The sequence below is a fragment of the Leptopilina heterotoma genome, unplaced genomic scaffold (assembly GCF_015476425.1).
Source record: "Leptopilina heterotoma isolate Lh14 unplaced genomic scaffold, ASM1547642v1 Lhet_261, whole genome shotgun sequence".
In the NCBI taxonomy this organism is placed as follows: Eukaryota; Metazoa; Arthropoda; class Insecta; order Hymenoptera; family Figitidae; genus Leptopilina; species Leptopilina heterotoma.
Window position 1 is genome coordinate 842977 of NW_025110971.1, and position 22356 is coordinate 865332.

The 22356-nt window shown below is 23.9% G+C and overlaps 1 protein-coding gene across 1 annotated transcript in view; it reads left to right on the plus strand.

Moving 5' to 3' along the window:
- LOC122503425 (protein O-mannosyl-transferase TMTC2) overlaps nucleotides 1–22356 on the plus strand; it is a 319531-nt gene that overhangs the window by 262078 nt on the left and 35097 nt on the right. The window contains exon 7 of the mRNA XM_043613958.1: nucleotides 8632–8876. Within this exon, the coding sequence (XP_043469893.1) occupies nucleotides 8632–8876 (245 nt within the window). The remainder of the gene's footprint in view (nucleotides 1–8631; nucleotides 8877–22356) is intronic.

The following is a 22356-nucleotide window of genomic DNA, read 5'->3' on the forward strand; positions in this document are numbered from 1 at the left end:
TACAATTTAATTAATATAATTTCACTGTTCACTATTTTATAGTTTAAATAAAATTTCTAATTTTACTAATTTACAATTTAATATAATTTCACTGTTTACTATTTTTAAATTTGAAAAAAAAATTTAATTTCACATCATAATTTTGGAATGAGCACACGTTAAATGAAATGATTTATTTGAAATTTAAAAAATAAAAAAAAACAATGTTTGGAAAAAACGACTATTGGAAAAATAATACTATGGTAAAAATGGCCTTTGGAAAAATAATACTTTGGAAAAAATATCATTTGGGAAAATAATAATTTGGATCCTTCGGAATTGGAACTTCTGTTTTGGAACTTTTGACTCCATACCGTTTTTACTACTTATTTTGGAAAAATTAAAAAAAAAGAATATGACGTCTTACTACATCTTATTTTAACTATTTAATTAATAAAAATAGGAAATTATGTCTGACTAAAACTTATTTTAACTACTTATTTTGGAAAAATACGAAAAATGGGACATGAAGTATGACTAAAATTTATTTTTACTTAATTAAGTAAATTACGAAAAATAGTATATTGCGTCTGACTAAAACTTGTTGTTACTATTTATTTTGGAAAAATACGAAAAATGGGATATAAAGTTTAATTAAATTTTATTTTTATGATTAATTTTAAAAAATACGAAAATTAGGATATGACTTTGGACTAAAACTTGTTTTTATTACTTATTTTAAGAAAAGTAAAATCAGGAAATGAAAACAGTCGAAAATTCATTTTTACTACTTAATTTAAAAAAATTCGAAAAATAGGATTTACGTTTGACCAAGACTTGTTTTTACTACTTATGTTGGAAAAATAATAAAAATAAGACATGACGTCTGACTAAAACAAGTTTTTACTACTTAATTTGAAAAAATAGGAAATTATGTCTGACTAAAACCTTTTGTTACCACTTAGTTTGGAAAAATAAGAAAATTAGGATATGATTTGGACTAAAACTTGTTTTTACTACTTATTTTTATTATTTTTTACTACTAAAAAAATAGGAAATTATGTATGACTAAAACTTGTTTTTACTACTCAATGTAGAAAAATAAAAAAATCATATTACGTCTGACTTAAACCTTTGTTTTACTACCTAATTTAGAAAAAACGAAAAATAAGATATTAAGTCTGACTAACACTAGTTTTTACTACTTACTTTAATAAAAATATTATGTCTGACTAAAACTTGTTTTTACAACTTAATTTTTAAAAATAGAAAATTATGTCTGACTAAAACTTTTTTTTACTACCTACTTTAGAAAAAATACAAACAATAGGAAATGAAGTCTAACCAAAATTTATTTTTACTACTTATTTTGGAGAAATACAAAAAATAGGAAATAAATTCTGAGTAAAACTTGTTTTTACTATTGATTTTGGAAGATTACAAAATTTATTGAACTTTAAAATGATCCTAGTTTGATAGCTTTTTCACCCATTTTTACTGAAATATTTGAATTTGAACTGAAGCGAGCATTCAAATGCAATTAGTCCGCAAATGTACTGAAACTTTGTGACCCCAGTGTAAGTAGTATCAGTAATATTGACTTAACAAAAACAATATTAGAGTACATCTGTTCCTTAAAGGGCTCATTAGCCCTACGAACTTTAAATATTTTAAAAATATAAATGAAATAAATGTGGAAAATAGGACATTATCTTTAATTAATACTTATTTTGGAAAAATACGAAAAATTTTATATTAACTTGTTTTTACTAAAAAAGTTAATTTTACTTATTTTGGAAAAATACAAAAAATTTTATATAAACTTGTTTTTACTACTTAACTTAAAAAAATATAAAAAATAGGATATTTCGTCGAAAACTTTTTTTCGCTAATTATTTATAAAAAGTACCATAAATTGGTTATTATATGTCTAACGCGACCTTCGTTTCATTACTAATTTAGGAATAACATGAAAAATTGTACATTACGTCTGTGCTAAACTTGCTTTGACTACTGATTTAGAAAAAGTATATGATGTTAGTATTATTTCTTGAAAAAACTATATGTTTAGAAAAAGAACCAAAAATGGAAAAAAATTGCATGTGGTACAAGTTGAAGAATATTAAAGTACCAATATATATTCCCCTATGTTTGGTATTTATAAATATTATCTTGTTTTTTTTTTTTTGGTAAATAATTGTTTTGAAAGTAAAAATTTATAAATTGTTGAAAATAAAGGAACATAAAAAAAATATTGAAAGATTAGTGATGAATATTTTCAATTTTTTTTTTTTTTTTTTATGAATTCCACATTGAATAGTCCTCGAAAACCATCATCCTACAAAAGAGAACTTTATGAACCTTTCCACCCCGAAACTCGTCATTTGCTACTGCCATTGAAAACTTTTCAAGCTATTCACGCAAGGCACTCCTCTGGTTTCATCATCCTCGTATTAAAGCTGAATCCTATATGTATAGAGAACATGCGTTGATATATTTCTAAGTATTCCACTATACATATATATATTCAACACAAAAACACCCTTTATATACCATCGTTCACTTCTTTTATATTATCCGTAAATAAAGGCGGATCTTTCGTAATCCTTTCGATTCTTGGCTTCGATCCCCTCAAGAATACTCGTAAAAACTCAGTCTCTCTCTCTCTCTCTCTCTCTCTCTCTCTCTCTCTCTCTCTCTCTCTCTCTCTCTCTCACTTCCACCAATTCAAGTTCTTTGCGTCTGACATTGAAATATATTGTCGTTCTTAGCGCCTCGCATTATTTGAGTCGAGCATAGAGAGGGAGAGAGTCAGGTGGTCCTCTTTTACCAAATGCGGAAGAAAGATGAGTAGCTGGAAACTGCTGTTTCATCTCCGACTTGGCCAACTTGGCAAGACCGCGGTTCTGTTTGCTTCCTAATTACGAAACTGCGCGCGAGGAAAAGGGGGATTTTCTGAAGAAAGTGGGAAAGACGGTGTGGAAAACAAAAGGCAAAATTCGAGAAGTAAAGAGAATAAGAGATAAGGAAGAGGGAAAAAAAGGATGAGTTGAAGTAGAAGTCGTGGAGGAACTAAAAGGATAGGAAAGCAGACTGAGCCTCAGAAAATTAAGATTCCATTCTGAAGTTGGGTTGTGTGCTTTGCAATTTTCTGGTTAACCTGACCCCCATGCGCTTAAACCCCAGCCAACTATATAGCAATGAACAAAGTCATTTTTCCGGAACTCTGACTAACAAAGTCAGAAAATTTGCTTTTCACATTAATTTCTGATTCTTGTTACTAATTTTTTTTTTAGTTTTTCAATTATCAAATTTTTTCTTTTTTGATAGCTTTTTTTTCCTTCTTGATAGCTTTTTTAACTTTTTGATAGATTTTTTTACTTTTTGATAGCTTTTTTAATTTTTTGGTATCTTCTTTTATTTTTTGATAGCTTCTTTTACTTTTTGATAGCTTTCCTTTTTACTTTTAATTGCTTTAAGCTTTTACGCTTACTTTCTGTACATGATATTCATATGTGCAGCACTTGCTTTAGACAAATTATAAATGACTGACTGAGTTTATATAATTTGTACAAGTTCGTATCAGGAGCTTGCACGAGTAGACACGATCAGTGAGATGCAGCAATGTACCGAAAGAGAAATAGAAGTCTCATATTTTTATTGGAAAATTGTAATCTTCCTAATGCTTCATATTTTTTTTCTCTCTGTAACCATCGCTGCACTGAATTCTACTCAGGAAGGGTCAGAACCTGTTAATATTGTATCGACTAGAGTTTTGCAAAGAACTTAAATGCAAAAATAAAAATAAAGTTTTACTTCCGCAGACTTAAAAGTTTTAAAAATTCAGTATTATGTCTGACTAAAAATTGTTATCGCTACTAAATTACAAAAAGTACCAAAAATTGGATACTAAAGTTTTACTGATTTAGAAACAAAATACTACTAAAAATACTACTACTATTAACAAAATGTACAATAATTTAGTATCATGTCTGACTAAACCTTTTCTTCACTACTGATTTTGAAAAAGTTCTGTAAATTTAGTATTTTTTTCGACTGACACTATTTTTACTACATACGTAGCTAAAGTACAAAAAAATTAGTTATTATGCCTGTTTTTAACTTGTTTTCACTACTAATTTCGAAAAAATATAAAAAATTTGATCTTACGTCTGACTAAAACTTCTTTTCACTACTAATTTATAGTTATAACATAGAACAATTAAACGTATAATTCACCTTGAAACCAGTAAGTAGTTAAATAAAGTGTTAGTCAGACATAATACTAAATGTTTCCTACTTTTACGCAATCAGTAGTGAAAGATCGTTTAAGTCAGACATTCAATTGTTCATGCTTCTTCTAAATCAGTAGTGAGAAGAACTACTTTGGAGAAGAATTTTGTTATTTATAAAGAAAATTGGGATTCTTAAGAGAATTTTTTCAAATTTTAAACCTAGTTGAATTTTATAAGAACAATTTTGCTTTTTTTTTTAATAATTGAATTTCTGCAATTATTTATAATTTCTTCAAAATTGAATTTTTTTAGTGTTTTCAACAAAAATTTAAAATAGAAAATTTTTAAATTCTATTATTTTTAAAATATAAATATAAAAAAATTGATGTTACGTCTGACCTGGACTTGATTTTACTACTGGTTTAGAAAAAGTACCATATATTTAGTATCATGTCTGACGAAAGTAATTTTTCACTATTGATTTGGAAAAATTAGCATAAAATTATTTTAATACCTTATAAAATTTTATGGAAAAAGTAGACAAAAGAGGATTGGGAATTAGTGAGAACATTAATAAAATTAATAATTATTACAATTAAATTTTTGAAATTCATGCAAAATATCGCACTTATTGTAGAAGCAAAATATTGTATTATATTTAATTATTAATATTATGTTAATTAACTTGAAATATAAATTTCTAATTAACTTGTGTATTGTGTATTGATATATAATTTACAATTTAATATCAAATGGACTAATTGTTGGAATATATATAGTTATGAAATGAAATACGAAATTAGATGGTTAAAAGAAAATTGAGCTTTTATATTATTTAAATCAACCGAGAGCTATTTATGTGCAAAGTTTTTTCAAAAAACAATACCTTCTCATTTTTGATGACAATGTAAAAACCCAGAGAATTTATATATTTAACTTAATAATTTTATAAATCTGAACTATTTAACTGCTATTGATTTTGATTCTAACAGAAAATAATTTAACACGACAAATTATTATATTATAAATTGAGGATACTATCGACATTTTTAATTTCCTTCACGAAAGATTTAAATGAATAAATATAAAAATGCTACATGATTTAAAGTTTGTTTTTTTACTCTGTATATGAAAATCACATAAATTATGGAAAATATCGACTCTGTATCGAGTTCACATATATAGACAAATCACAACAAATGATTATTTACCATTGATGGAATTTCTGTGACGCTTTTGAATCCAGTTATAGATTGAGAGAAATGGTCGAGTTACTTTTTGATCGATGTCACATTTCATTTTTATACTTCGCTTCGCTTTCTGGCTGAATAGCGAACAATAAATTATTGTGAATGTCGAAATCGAGCACAAGCAATATCCATGATGAAACGTGGTGCTACTTTTCTGACTTGGAAAAATATTTATAAGAGAGATGATCGCCATGTCACTTGATGGCTTTTCCTGCAAAAAGCGATTTATAAACAAGTCTTGCAGTTTTATAAAAAGAATAACAGACTTTTTGAGAAAAATCTTTTCTATAACAGATTTTTCAAAATGCATTACTTCAAAATCTGTGTTATTGATAAATTTTTGGATAAAGAAATAAAATATATTTATGAAAATTGAAATTTTCATCAACAATATTTCATTGCTGTTAAATATAAAGTTCAACTACTGCCGAACTATGCAGGAAATTTGAGAAACTTTCCAACTAGTAGGTATAGTGAATGTTCATTACATTCAGTGGTCCAAGTGGATATTTTAATTAGAAATATTTTAATAATTATTTATTTACTACTATTACTGAAAATTAAATGTTACGTCTGGCTTAAGCTTACTTTCACTACTAAATCAAGAAAAGTATAAAAAGTGACTAAAACTTTTTTTTCTACTCAATGTAGAAAAATAAAAAAAAGATATTACGTTTGACTTAAACTTTTGTTTTACTATTCAATATAGAAAAATAAAACCATCATATCACGTCTGACTTAAACCTTTGTTTTACTACTTAATTTAAAAAAATAGGAAATTATGTCTGACTAAAACTTGTTTTTACTACTTAATTTAGAAGAATACGAAAAATAAGATATTAAGTCTGACTAACACTAGTTTTTACTACTTACTTCAATAAAAATATCATGTCTGACTAAAACTTTTTTTTACTACTTAATTTTAAAAAATAGAAAATTGTGCCTGACTAAAACTTGTTTTTACTACTTAATTTGAAAAAACAGGAAATTATGTCTGACTAAAACTTGTTTTTACTACTTAATTTAAAAGAATACGAAAAATAAGATATTAAGTCTGAATGACCTTAGTTTTTACTACTTACATTAATAAAAATATCATGCCTGACAAAAACTTGTTTTTACTACTTAATTTTAAAAAAAAGGAAATTATGCCTGACTAAAACTTGTTTTTACTACTTAATTTAGAAGAATATGAAAAATATAATATTAAATATGACTAAAACCACTTTTTACTACTTAATTTGAAAAAATAGGAAATTATGTATGACTAAAACTCGTTTTTACTACTCAATATAGAAAAATAGGAAATTATGTCTGACTAAAACTTGTTTTTTCTACTCAATATACAGAAATAAAAAAATTATATTACGTATGACTTAAACCTTTGTTTTACTACCTAATTTAGAAAAATAGGAAATTATGTCTGACAAAAACTTGTTTTTACTACTTAATTTAAAATAATACGAAAAATAATATATTAAGTCTAACTAACACTAGTTTTTACTACTTAATTTTAAAAAGTAGAAAATTATGTCTGACTAAAACTTATTTTTACTACTTAATTTAAAAAATTGAAAATTATGTCTGACTAAAACTTGTTTTTACTACTTAATTTAGAAGAATAGGAAATTATGTCTAACTAAAACTTGTTTTTACTACTTATTTAGGAAAAATACGAAAAATAAGATATTAAGTCTGACTAAACTTGTTTTTACTACTTAATGTAGAAAAATACAAAACTATAAGCGAGTTTCACCAAATCCGATTAAAAGTTAATCAATGATTAAATCCTTAACCGACCAATCATGGGCGGTTAAAATGACTTTAATCGTTGGTTAACTTTTAATCGGAGCACAGTAAATCGTGAGGTATTAAAAAGTGTTGCAGATTAAATTAACACCAAAAAAGATTAAAATAATCAATTTTGGTGATATTTTTTACAATGAATGAAATTTTAGTTTATTAAATTTTTTTATAACTATAAAACATGAAGATGACCAAGTAATAAAATAATTATTTTATATTATAAGAATATTATACTTCTTGAAAATTATTTTCATTATTTCAATTCAATTGATATTTTCAAAAAATTTTAACTACAATTTTACTTTATATCTATTATTTTTAATAATTTTCTAAAAAGTTCTTTGGCAATTTTCCAATTTATTTGTTTACAATATTCAATTTTACGAAATTTCAATTATTCCTAAACTCTTTAAATAAATGCATATTAGAAAATAAAAACTTCAAATAATATAAAAGAAAATTCAATTAAACTTTTAAAAAAAATTAATTTCAAAATTCAATTATTTCTAAAAATTCACGCTAGATATTGCTTTTAATATTCAATTATAATCTAAAATTTTAACTGAAATTCATTTTTATAAAATGAAAATCAATTTTTATTAGAAAATTCTACAAGAATTTAATTATTTAAATGCAAAAGTAAATAATTTATTGAATAATTGAATGTTTCTTTAAATAATTCTCATAAAGAATTGTAGTTACAAATTTTTTAAATAATTGAATTCTTTTTGTCGAATTTTATTAAAATTTGCATAAACATAATTACTTTTTTCAAGGAATTCAATTATAATTGTATGAAAAATAATAATTGAAACGCTGCGATGAGTTTTATGAGAATTTTCAAATTCATTCGTTTACAATTCAAATTTACAAAATTTCAATTATTCAGAAATTCTGCAATTAAATATATATTGAAAAATAAAAACTTGAAATAATTTTAAAAAAAATTCTATTAAACTTTTAAAAAGAATTAATTCTACAGAATTTTTTGTCAAAAATATGAAAAATTAAGAATTTCAATTATTTTAGTTTATAACTTTTTCAAAATTTAATTATTTCTAAAAATTTAATTTCTTGAAATTAAATTCTCCTAAAAAATGTTATCAACAAATTTTTTAAATCATTAAATTTTTTGGAATCCCCGATTTATTAAGAATTAGCCACTTTACCTGACTGGCAGTTTTAGACACATTTCCCACATAGTATGTATATGAAATTTTAAAGGAGAGATTATTACAAAATGTTTATGAATTTACGAAACAATCTCTCGCTATGCATATTATAACGTTTAGTATTTACTTTGATCTATTTCCATGGAAATGGGCATAAAAAATTAATCTTTGACCTTTGCCCGTTTTCAGAGGCTTACGTGAATCTTGGAGCAGCTTTAGCTTCGGTTGGTCGTGGAACGGAAGCAGCTGCGGTTTTGCGCGCTGGCGCTTCTTTGGACGGATCCGGTCTGAAAGACAGAAGGGCTCACGAAGCTGCCAGGGTACAAGCATTGTTGCAACTTGGAGCCCTCTATGCGGATCAGGGGAGATTACAGAGAGCCTTATCTGCATACAGAGAAGCACTACATGCACTTCCGGATCATTATCCTCCTCAGGTGAGAAAAATAGACCGTATTTTACACTACTAGTCAAACAAACTTTACTCTTCTTTTTCTAGTGCATTTTCTATTATATGTTTATTTTCAACGATTTTCACTGTTGGAAATTAAGTATGACTTGAACTTGTTTTTACAACTTATTTTAGAAAAATATAAAAAATAAGACATGACGTCTGACCAAAACTTGTTTTTACTATTTAATTTGAAAAAAATACGAAAAATAGGAAATTACGTCTGTCTAAAACTTATTTTTACTACTTATTTTAGAAAAATACGAAACATAGGATAAGACGTCTGACCAAAACTTTATTTTACTACTTAATTTAGAAAATAGAGTATTATGTCTGACTAAAACTTGTTTTTACTACTTATTTTGGAAAAATACGAAAAATTTGTTATTACGTATGTCTGTCGTTATTCGTTTTTTTGCTACTTTATACTAATATAATTTTTAATAATTAATATAATTATTTAAATTCTGTCGTTTTAAAGACTGCATAATCATAACATAAAAAATAATGACATCTTAATATTTTATTAAAGTAATTTTTGAAAAATTTTTAATGCCGAATATATGTATATTTGATGACCTTGTAGAAATATTATTAGAAAAGACATTGTTTTCCATTAAAATTACGCATAAGATACACTTTTCAGGAAAATTTATGGTCTAAGTTATATTCCTGGAGCATTTCGAATTTTATTCCTCGAATAATAGTTGGGTTATTCGTTTTGAGACGATAATAAAGTTTGATTTTAATATCAGACACTCGTGGCATTTTTGGAGCAAAGCCATATCCCACAAGAGATAGCAGAAGAGGTGCTGGGATTCTAAATTAATTTTATTCACACAAAACGATATTACTATAAATTAACGGTGAATGGCAGAATTATTTCTAAATAAACGATTTTCTAACAATTTATCATTTTTTTCAGTATAGAAATTATTTTGTTTGCATTATTTTATGACTTAAAGAAAGAATAATGTCGTGAACAATTAATTAAATAAAAGTTAAAGAAAAGTTTGTTTAAAAAAAGCACGAAATCAATGTCAAAATATTTTTTTGCGAATTATTTTCTTTCTCAAAATAATGAGACATTGAGAGCAATTAATCTTTGAAATGAAAGAATCTTTTTTCGCGAAAATATTAACTTAATCGCATGAACGGAAGGAAAATTGTCCTCGAGAAACGAGAAACAGAAATTGAAAATAAAATAATAAAAGAAAGAAAATTTTTATTTTCTCGTTGGATTGCATCTCTTAATGTGAAATGCTATGAAATTATCGTGGCTGGTGCATTCGGTAATTTATTCAATTTGTCTGGTTCATTAAGAAACGCTGATGTTAAATCAACGTTGATGTCAGGCTTTCTTCATCAGTTTCATTTTAGTCCTTGGTAAAACTCAAACTTCATCTTCATAATTATTATTAAGAAAAAAGCCTAGTCGTGAAATATTCTAATTTCGAGGAAATTTTTTCACCAATTTTACATCCATGAGCAATTTTATTATTTTATTTAATAAACATTTGTGACGTGTTCCGAAAAATAGTCTAGTTTTTACTACTTATTTAAAAAAATCGAAAAAATATTACGTCTGACAAAAACTTATTTTCTGACTTAGAAAAAAAACCATAAATTTATATTATTGTAATTGAATTTTACAATTAAATTTATATGACAAATTAATTCAATTATTTCTAAATAATTGAATTCTTTAGACGATTTTTAATAATATTTTTAAGAAGAATTACATTTTCCGAAAAATTCGATAAAAATTGAATTAAAAATAATTGAAATTCTTCATTAGGTTTCATTATTTATGAAAATAATTGAATTGCTAAGAAAAATTTTATTTTTTTCTTACATAATTAAATATCTGCGAAGAATTTTATTACTTTTGAAAACAATTGAATTTCTGCAATAATTTGTAACTTCTCAAAAATTAATTTTTTTTTAGTATTAACTAAAATTTTTCTATAAATCCATTATTTTTAATAATTATTAAAATAGTTTTTTGAGAATTTTTAAATTCATTTATTTTTAACTGAAATTCATTTTTCCATCAATTTTTATTATAAAATTCTACTTGAATTCAATTATTTAAACACACAAAATAATTTAATATATTAGAAATTTCAACTAGAATTCAATTATTTAAACACTCAAAATAATTTATTATATATTTGAATGTTTCTTAAAATTAAATTTTTGAAAAGAATTTTAGCAACAAATTTTTAAATAATTCAATTCGTTTGACAAATTTTAATAAAGTTTTTGATAATAATTACATTTATCGAGGAATTTGATTAAAATTTTATTAAAAATATTAAATAATTGAATTTCTGCGATGAGTTTTACTATTTATGAAAATAATTAAATTGGGGAAAATTTTGGAGAAAAATTTTATTACTTATAAGAATAATTGAAATTTTGACGAGAATTTTAAAAAACTTTTTGAACATAATTTAATTTTTGCGAAGCACTTTATTACCTTCGAAAATAATTAAAATTTGGCAAAGAATTTTACCACTTTTGAAAATAATTGAAATTTTGTAAAGAATTTTATCAAAATTTCTGAAAATAATTGAATTTCTGCAAAGAATTTTACCACTTTTGAAAATAATTGAAATTTTGTAAAGAATTTTATCAAAATTTCTGAAAATAATTGAATTTCTGCAAAGAATTTTACCACTTTTGAAAATAATTGAAATTTTGTAAAGAGTTTTATCAAAATTTCTGAAAATAATTGAATTTCTGCAAAGAATTTTACCACCTTTAAAAATAATTGAGTTTAACAAAAGAATGTTATATTTTTGAAAATAATTGAATTTTTTCGAAGAATTTTATTAAAATTTCTGAAAATAATTGAGTTTCTGCGAAGAATTTTATTACCTTCGAAAATAATTGATATTTTACAAAGAATTTTATTAAAATTTCTGAAAATAATTGAAATTATGCCAAGGATTCTACTACTTTCGAAAATAATTGAATTTAACAAAGAATTGTACTATTTTTGAAAATAATTGAATTCATTTGAAGAATTTTATTAAAATTTCTGAAAATAATGGAATTTTTGCGAAGAATTTTATTACTTTAAAAAATAATTATTAATAATTGTATTTATAATTGAAATTCTTCATTTGAGTTTTATTATTTATGAAAATAATTGAATTCCTAAAAAGAATTTTATTATTTAGAAAAATAATTGAATCCCTGTAAAAATGTTATTATTTATAAAAATAATTGAACCTATATTGCGAAGAAATTTATAAAACAATTTGTAAATAATTGAATTTCTGTGAAATTTTTATTATTTTCTGAAAATAATAGATATTGAAAATCGCATGAAATTGAGGAAAATTTTTGAAAATAATTAAAAATCACTAAAATTTAGTAGAATTTATGTAGAATATTAACTAAAATTCATATAGAATGATTCTATAGAATGATTCTAGTGAAATTCTATAGAACTTTTTCAGCTTGGTACTGATTAAAAAAAATTACTACACATTTAATTGTACGTCTGATCAAAACTTGTCTTCACTACTGATTTAGAAGAAGAGCTATAAATTTAATATGTTGTCTGACTTTAACATTCTCTCACTACTAGTTATAAAAAGTTCTATAATTTTAGTATTATGTCTGACTCAACCTAGTTTGTACTACTAATTTAGAAACAGTACTAAAAATTAAATGTTACGTCTGATTTAAACTTACTTTCACTACTAATTCATGAAAAGAATAAAAAAAAGAAAGCTATGTCTGACTAAAACTTGGTATTACTACTGAATTACAAATGGTATCAATAATTTGTTATAGCGTAGAACGAAAACTTGATTCCACTACTGATTCACAAAATTAACAATAATTTAGTACCAAGTCTGAATAACATTAGATTTTACTACTTATTTAAAAAAAAATTCTAAAGTTACACCAAGAATCAGAATTTGTAGCATTTTTATAATAATTTTGATATTTTTCATTCCATTGAATAAAATACTACTTTGAATCTGAAATAAAGTACATTTTTTCCCATATTTTTAAGTATTGGTGTATTATTCTTATGGTGTACTATTTGTAAAGAAAATTGGAAAATTGTCTTGAAGAGCAATGGGCGAAAAGTATTTTTCCTTTTTTTTTCATTTTTCCCAAAGTAAGTTTGCGAAAAGCGTCCAACTACAACGCGTACATAACTGTTGTATAAGGTTTCGAGAGAACGCGTTCCTATAGGAGGGAAAAGTTTGCATTTTTACGAGGTTTTCTCTCTTCTAGTCCTTCGTCGGCCGACTCGCTCGAATTCCTGCGTGACAATTTATACGAAAAGTGTTTTCCCCTCTTTCTTTTTTTATTCCCTTGATCAATTCCATTCTGACTATATCTACCTCGGCTTTCTTTTTTCCTTTTTCTTCAACGCAAAACCAAGTTCCTTAAATACTTAACATTTTTCTTTCTTTTACTATCAATATATATAAATTTTTTTATTTTCTATCCACTAAATAGTATTTTTCCCGTAAATATTAATCTTTTAAAGTTTATATTAATGACCTCGCAAATTTTATTATCCCAATTTTTATTCTTTTCATTCAATCTTTATATTTTTCTCAAACAGTATTATATGTAAGTCTCGGAACATAAAAACTAATACAAATTTTACGAACCCACTAGAAATTCCATTAAATTTAAATTTTCTGAACGATTTCAAGTGTGATGGATTTCTCTGTAGTAAAAGTGCATCGTATACGAAAATACAACCGAGCTGTGGAGACATCAAAGGCTATAAGAAGTAAAATCTAAATTTTACTGAGGAAGCAGAAAACGTTATATCGTTTCCTGAATTCTTCTTTGAGTGCTCTTGAAGATTGAAATATTGTGGAGAGGGAAAGAGAAATTGTAGAGAGGGTACACAAAAATTTAATTCCTATTTTATAGGATATCTATCTTAATCCCTCCGACTTTCTCCCCTCCACCCCCCAGTCCTTTGCCGCATTCCAATTCAATCCACGTCTTATTGTTAAAGTAGAATCTCAGTTTCATTTGGAAAAATGAGGCGTAGAATTTTTCTGTAATTATTTGTTTTTTTAAATTATTTGTATTGCTTTTCAATTATTATGTAAAAATTGTAAAATTAAATTTTATTTATTTATTAAACTTATTAAATTATTATAAAATTTAAAATCACCAATTTTAAAAATAAATTTAAAATTTGTAAAAACATATAAATATTAATAAATAAATAATAATTAATAATAATAATTTTATTACTAATTATAAAATTTAAAATTACCAATTTTAAAAATAAATTTAAAATTTGTCACAACATATAGGTAAATATTAATAAATAAATATTATAAATTAAATTTCTTATTAAATATTATTTAATCATTGATAAATTGAATATTAAGAATATTAATATACTTATAAACAAATAAATAACAATGATAATAGAAATAATATAGTAAATTTTTTTCTGTATTTCCTACTTAATTTAGATAAATATGAAAAAAAGGAAATTACGTTTGACTAAAACTTGGTTTTACTACTTAATTTAGAAAATAAATTATTACGTCTGACTTATTTTTTTACTACTTAATTTAGAGATATACGAAAAATAGGAAATTACGTTTGACTGGAGCTTGTTTTTACTACTTATTTTAGAAAAATGCGAAAAAAAGGATATCAAATTACGTCTGACTAAAATTATTTTTACTCCTTATTTTTGAAAAATACAAAAAATAGGATATTACGTCTGACTAGAACAAACATTATTTAGTTGTTTGACAATTATTTTTTAAAAATTGTGAAATTACATTTTATTTATTCACTAAGTTCATTAGATTACTATAAAATTTAAAATTACCAATTTTAGAAGTAAAATTAAAACAAATTTTAATTTCACACATTTCCTAAGTAATTAAATATAAATTAAATTTTGATAAAATTCGAAAAATATAATACTACGACTGACTGAAACTTGTTTTTACTTCTTATTTTGCAATATTAATAAATTAGGATATCACGTCTGACTAAAAATTGTTTTTACTACTTATTTTAAAAAAATTTGAATTTCATGGATGACTAAAACTTGTTTCTACTACTTATTTCTGAAAAATTGATTTCTAAGTCTGACTAAAATTTGTATTTACTACTTATTTTTGAAAAATTGAATTATATGTCTGAGTAAAACTTATTTTTACTACTTATTTTAAAAAAAACTGAATTTAAAGTTTGTCTAAAACTTGTTTTTACTAGTGAATTTAGAAAATAAAAAAAAACATTATATAACGTCTGTCTGAAACTTGTTTTTACTACTTATTTAAGAAAAATTGAATTCTATGTCTGACTAAAACTTGTTTTTACTACTTATTTTATAGAAAGTGAATTATGTGTCTGACTATAACTTATTTTTACTACTTACTTTAAAAACTGAATTAAAGTCTGCCTAAAACTTGTTTTTACTACTTCTTTTTAAAAAATTGAATCTTATGTCTGTCTAAAACTGTTTTTTACTACTTATTTTAGAAAATTTTTAAAAATACTTTATTACGTCTGTCTAAAACTTGCTCTTACTATTTATTTTATTCAAAGTGAATTATGTGTCTGACTATAACTTATTTTTACTACTTATTTAAAAAATTGAATTAAAGTCTGTCTAAAACTTGTTTTTACTACATTTTTTAGAAAATTTAAGAAATATTTTATTATGTCTGTCTAAAACTTGTTTATACTACTTATTTAAAAAATTGAATTTTAAGTCTGTTTAAAACTTGTTTTTACTACTTAATTTGGAAAAATTGAATTCTACGTCTGACTAAAACTTGTTTTTACTACTCATTTTAAAATAATAAAATTCTCTGTCTAACTAAAACTTGTTTTTACTACTTATTTTAGAAGAATAGTATCTGTCTGACTCAAACTTGTTTTTACTACTCATTTTAAAATAATAGAATTCTCTGTCTAACTAAAACTTGTTTTTACTACTTACTTTAGAAGAATAGTATATGTCTGACTCAAACTTGTTTTTACTACTTATTTTAAAAAAAATTTAATTATGTGTCTGACTAAGACTTGTTTTTACTACTTATTTTAGAAGAATAGAATTTTCTTTCTGTCTAAAACTTGCTTTTACTTCTTATTTTAGAAGAATAGAACTCTTTCTGACTAAAACTTGTTTTTACCATATATTTTAGTCACATTTCTCCTAGTTATTTTTAAATTATTCAGCTACTTATATAGTATTTAGTTCCTAGTTAGAAATTATTTAGTTATTTATAAAAAAGTGTTTAGTAATTTAAAAGCATGGACGATGAGTAAATAAATAAAGTTTCCAAGGTTGTTAAAGAAGACCACAACTTTCTGATTACGTATTCAATTAGCAACCTATTAAAATCAACATCGAAACAAATTCCTGTTTTAATTTTCTCCCAGTCTATACACAGTCGATTTACTTGGTGAAATTGAGTTTCAATTTCCCGAGGCAGTTTCTCGATGTGCAGTGCGGATTTTTGCAGGAGAGGTCAAAACTTAGGTAATCCTAGCAGGAAGGGCACTAATAGGTATAGTTGTTGAGAGATTGGGTTGGAAAGTTTCAAGGGATTTAATCCAAGTAGATTTACACTCAGGTCACATCGCGAATAAATCTTAACATTTCGCGTACGATAATACTTGGTTGTTCATATTAAAACAGGTTGTACTCTTCTCTCTCTCTTTTCTAAAAGAGAGAGAGAGAGAGAGAGTAACCTATCAAGACGACATATAGTCGTCTGAGATAGTAAGGACAGAGAACTTGGAATCGTAACTTTAAATTGGCTATCGAACGCTTCTCGTGGTCTACGTACAGAGTATCGGGGAAAATGACCCCCGAGTGCTATCCTTTCTCCAGGAGTTATTACTCCTTCGGAGACTACGGGAATTTCGCAAACTTCGGCTGCATTGTTGTAACGAGCTATAATATCTGTTCGAACTTTACCCGCTCAACTAGCGAACTATCGAATGTTAAGTTTTCGATCTTAGATCTAGTTTAGATCTATTCCATATCCATTCAAACTGTTCTTAGCATTGATGCTCATTAATACAAAGTGCAAATTTCCTTTCATTTAGTAACATAATATATTGAATCCCGATTCTAAATCAATCAAACTTTTCTTTATTCAACTTATTTTCTTTTATACTAATTCAGGAAAAGGATAAAAACAAAAAAGTAATTAGTGTGTCTGACTAAAACTTGGTCATACTACTGAATTATGAATTGTACCAAAAATTAGATATAGCGGATGACCAAAACTTTGTTTTACTACTTAATTTAGAAAATAGAGTATTAAGTCTGACTTAAATTTGTTTTTACTCAATTTAATTTAGAGAAATACAAAAAATAGGAAATTACGTCTGACTAAAACTTGTTTTTACTACTTATTTTAGAAAAATACGAAAAATCGGATATTACGTCTCACTTAAAATTGTTTTTACTAATTATTTTAGAAAAACACGAAAAATAGGATATTACGTCTGACCAAAAATTTGTTTTACAGACCAATTACTGACAAAAATATAAACACTCCGAATCAAATAAGAAAACATTTTACTTAAAAGTATAAATTAAATTTTTTCATAACTATAAAACATGAAGAAATCAATAACTTCGAGTCTTCGACTCGGAGTAATCGATTTCTTCATGTTTTATAATAATTCAAAATAGCAAATTGATAAAATCATTATTTTATATTGTTAAAATCCAATAAAATACTGCGGTAAAACAAAGGACGAAAAAATAACAAAACACATAAAATTTGAGTGGAGTCTATAATACACTTTATTATACTTTATCACATTTAATTACCGACACACTTGTGTCGTTGTCAAGGGCTTATCAATCACTCACTCCCCTTTCTTGACTTTACAGCGATTTCACCTCTTTCCCGCAATTTTCTCCCAAAGTTTTCCCGCGAGTAACCCAAAATAGAGGGCACCACCTTTTCTATCACGCATTTTCAAAAATAAAATATATTACATTAAAATTTATCCTTGTTTCTAAAACTAATTTCCAACATATATTATAAGAATATTGTACTTCTTCAAAATTATTTTTATTATTTCAATTCAATTATTATTTTTAAGAATTTTTCACTAAAATTTTTCTATAAATCAATTAATTTTTAAAAAAGTTCTTCTAAAATTTTCAAAATTCATTTATTAACAATATTCAATTTTATAAATTTCAATTATTCGTAAATTCTTCAATTAAATATATATTAAAAAATAAAAACTTTAAATAATATAAAAAAATTCAATTACACTTTTTAAAAAAAATTAATTTCAAAATTCAATTATTTCTAAAAATTGACGCATAATTGCTTTTAATATTCAATAATTATCTAAACTTTTAACTGAAATTTATTTTTAAATCAATTTTTAGTAAAAAATTCTACTAGAATTCAATTATTAAAATTCAAAAGTAAATAAATTGAACAAGTGAATTTTTCTTAAAATTCAATTCTCATAAAGAATTTTATCATCATATTTTTAAATAATTGAATTCTTTCGACGATTTTTAATAAAAATTTTAAAAATAATTAGATTTTCCAGAAATTCAATTAAAATTGTATTAAAATTAACTGGAATTCTGCATTGAGTTTTATTTTTTCTGAAAATAATTGAATTACTAAGAAGAATTTTAATATTTTTAAACGTAATTACATTTCTGCGAAGGATTTTATTACTCCTGAAAAAATTGAATTTCTGCAATAGTTTGTAACTTCTCCAAAATTAAATTTTTTTTTCGTGCTAACTAAAATTTTGTTATAAATCAATTATTTTTAATTATTTTTTAAAAAGTTTTTTGAGAATTTTCAATTTTATTTGTTTTTAAAAAAATTTTATTTATAAAAAACAAATTTTATAAATTTTTATTTGTTTTAAATTCAAACTGAAATTCATTTTTATATTAATTGTTATTAGAAAAGTCAACTAGAATTCAATTATTTAAATACAAAAAAATAATTGAATTTTATTGCGAAGAAATTTATAAAAAATTTGTAAATAATTGAATTTCTGTCAAATTTTCATTATTTTATGAAAATAATAGATATTGAAAATCATTAAATTGAGGAAAAATTTTGAAAATAATTGAAATTTTGACAAGAATTTTATTGAAATTTTTAAAAATAATTGAATTTCGGAAAAGAATTTTATTATTTATAAGGATAATTGAAATTTTGAAAAGAATTTTAAAAAACTTTTTGAACATAATTGAATTCTTTCGAAGAATTTTATTAAAATTTCTGGAAATAATTTAATTTCTGCGAAGAATTTTATTACCTTTAAATATAATTGAAATTAAGCAAATAATATAATTAAAATTTCTGAAAATAATTGAATTTCTGCAAAAAAATTTACTAGTTTTGAAAATAATTAAATTTAACAAAGAATTTTACTGTTTTTCAAAATAATTGGATTCTTAAAAATATTTTCATTATTTAGAAAAATAATTGAATCCCTGTTAAAATTTTATTATTCAGAAAAATAATTGAATTGTATTACGAAGGAATTTATAAAAAATTTGTAAATAATTAAATGTCTATGTGAAATTTTTATTATTTTATAAAAATAATTAAATGTTTGCGTAGAATAACCATACAATAATATAATGTTAAAAACATTATTTCACAAAATTTATATTCTTTCTAATAAAAAATCACTAAAATGTAGTAGAATTCATGTAGAAATTCTATGGAATCGTTCTAGTGAAATTCTATAGAATATTCACTAGAATTCAACTATAATGATTCTATAGAATTATTGTAGTGAAATTCTATAGAACTTTCTCAGCTGGGATAAAACTTGTTTTGACTACTGGTTTAGAAAAACTACTATAACTTTTGTACTATGCTCGACTAAACCTAGTTTTTACTACTGATTTAGAAAAAAAAACAAAAAATTCAATGCTACGTCTGACCTTAACTTGATTTTACTACTAGTTTTCAAAAAGTAAGATACATTTTTATTTTTTAGGTACTTTTCTTTGGAGAGTGTGACATATTATAAAAACCTATTAACCATAAAAATTTCGTAAACACAATAATTTATTATGTTTATTAAAATTGAAGTGATTTCGTGTATCTATTTGTATCTATTCTAAAACTTTCTGTTTTGCAAGCTCTCAATTGGAGTTTAAGTTTAAACGCTTTGAAATTGCAAGTGTCAAATTTCGATAGTTATCAAATTGCAACTGTCTAAGTTTGATTGCTTTACAACTCGAAACTATCGACTGCATCAAGCTTTTATGCCATGTGTATTAACTCACACGTACGTCTATAAAAATCATTCACTAATTTATATGGATGAATAACTGAATTATTTATATTGAAACTTAGTTTACCTACATAATTTTATTGAATCTTAGTTTACATAATTTTATTGAATCTTAGTTTACATAATTTTATTAAATCTTAGTTTACATTATTTACATTGAAGCATAGTTTACATATTTTTGAGTTGATAATAGTTATCAATGTGCCAACTGTACGTCTATATAAACAAAAAAAGTGAAATTTTCATTGATATGCAAAGTTTATGTGAGGAAGAATGAGGAAATTAAATGAAGAGGAAGATATAATGAAGAGAAAGGATTTGAACTATAAAATTCAAAAGAGTGAAGAAATCTTTAAAAATTTTTGATTATTTTCAAAACTTTGAAGATTAGGTAAAGTTTTGTAAGATTTCACAAAGTCCAAGAGATTCCATGAATTCCAAACGATTTTCGGTAACCGACCCTACCATTACCAAAAGTTTTGCTTACAAACTGTTACATTCAACATGACTCAAACTGTGGTTCTCAAATCACCGTCATTCCTCTCTTTTATCCACTATCATTTTCCAAACTTACTTTTTCAAGGGTAGGCCTTATGCTGCCATTCAAAACTTGGAAAATAACTTTTTTTTTCTCCCAAAGTTTTTATAGTCAATAAACTTTTTACGCACTTTATTGCATTTTGAATGAAATAAAGAAGAAGAAAGTTATAGTAAAAAATTATAAAATTTTATAATTGAAATTATTAAAAAAAAAAAATGAGTACTGATAAAATTTATTTTCTTAAAAATATCCTATTTTTCGCATTTCTCTAAATTAAGTAGTAGAAACAAGTTTTAGTCAGACATGAGACTACAAATTATTGTAAATTTTGTTAATCAGTAGTGAAATCAAGTTTTAGCTTTCCGTTCTGACCAATTTTGGATACTATTTGTCATTTAATAGTAATACCTATTTTTTTAATAATAGTAATATCCTATTTTTTGTATATTTTTCTACATTAAGTAGTAAAAACTAGTTTTATCCAAAAATTCAAACCTAATATTCTGTTTTTTTGTATTTTTTTTACATTAAGTAGTACTTACATATATTTTAGTCCAACTTAATAACTTATTTTTCGAATTTATCTAAAATAAGTAGTCAAACCAAGTTTTAGTCGGTCCTCATACTCTATTTTTGAAATTCAGTAGTAAAGCCAAGTTTTGGTCAGACATATAATCAAAATATTCTAAAATAACTAGTAAAAACAAATTCCAGGCAGACGTAATAGACTGTTTATTAAATTTTCTAAATTAAGTAGTAAGAACAAGTTTTAGAGAGACTTAAAATTCAATTTTTTAAAAAGAAGTAGTAAAAACAAGTTTTAGGCAGACATAAGATTCAATTTTTTTAAATAAGTAGTAAAAATAAGTTATAGTCAGACACATAATTAACTTTCTATAAAATAAGTAGTAAAAACAAGTTGCAGACAGACATAAGATTCAATTTTTTTAAATAAGTAGTAAAAACAAGTTTTAGTCAGTCATAGAATTAAATTTTTCTGAAATAAGTAGTAAAAACAAGTCTTAGACAGACGTAATAATGTGTTTTTTAAATTTTCTTAAATAAGTAGTAAAACAAGTTTTAGTCAGACTTTAAATTTAGTTTTTTTTAAATAAGTAGTAAAAACAAGTTTTAGACAGACGTAATAAAATAATTCTTAAATTTTCTAAAATATGTAGTAAAAACAAGTTTTAGACAGACTTTAATTTAATTTTTTAAGTAAGTAGTAAAAATAAGTTATAGTCAGACACATAATTCACTTTTAGTAAAATAAATAGTAAGAGCAAGTTTTAGACAGACGTAATAAAGTATTTTTAAAAATTTTCTAAAATAAGAAGTAAAAAACAGTTTTAGACAGACATAAGATTCAATTTTTTTAAAGAAGTAGTAAAAATAAGTTATAGTCAGACACATAATTCACTTTCTATAAAATAAGTAGTAAAAACAAGTTTCAGACAGACATAAGATTCAGTTTTTTTAAATAAGTAGTTAAAATAAGTTTTAGTCAGACATAGAATTCAATTTTTCTGAAATAAGTAGTAAAATCAAGTTTTATGCAGACGTCATATCCTAAATAATAATTAGAAATTGAATTTATAATATTTATATTTATTTATAATCATATATTTTT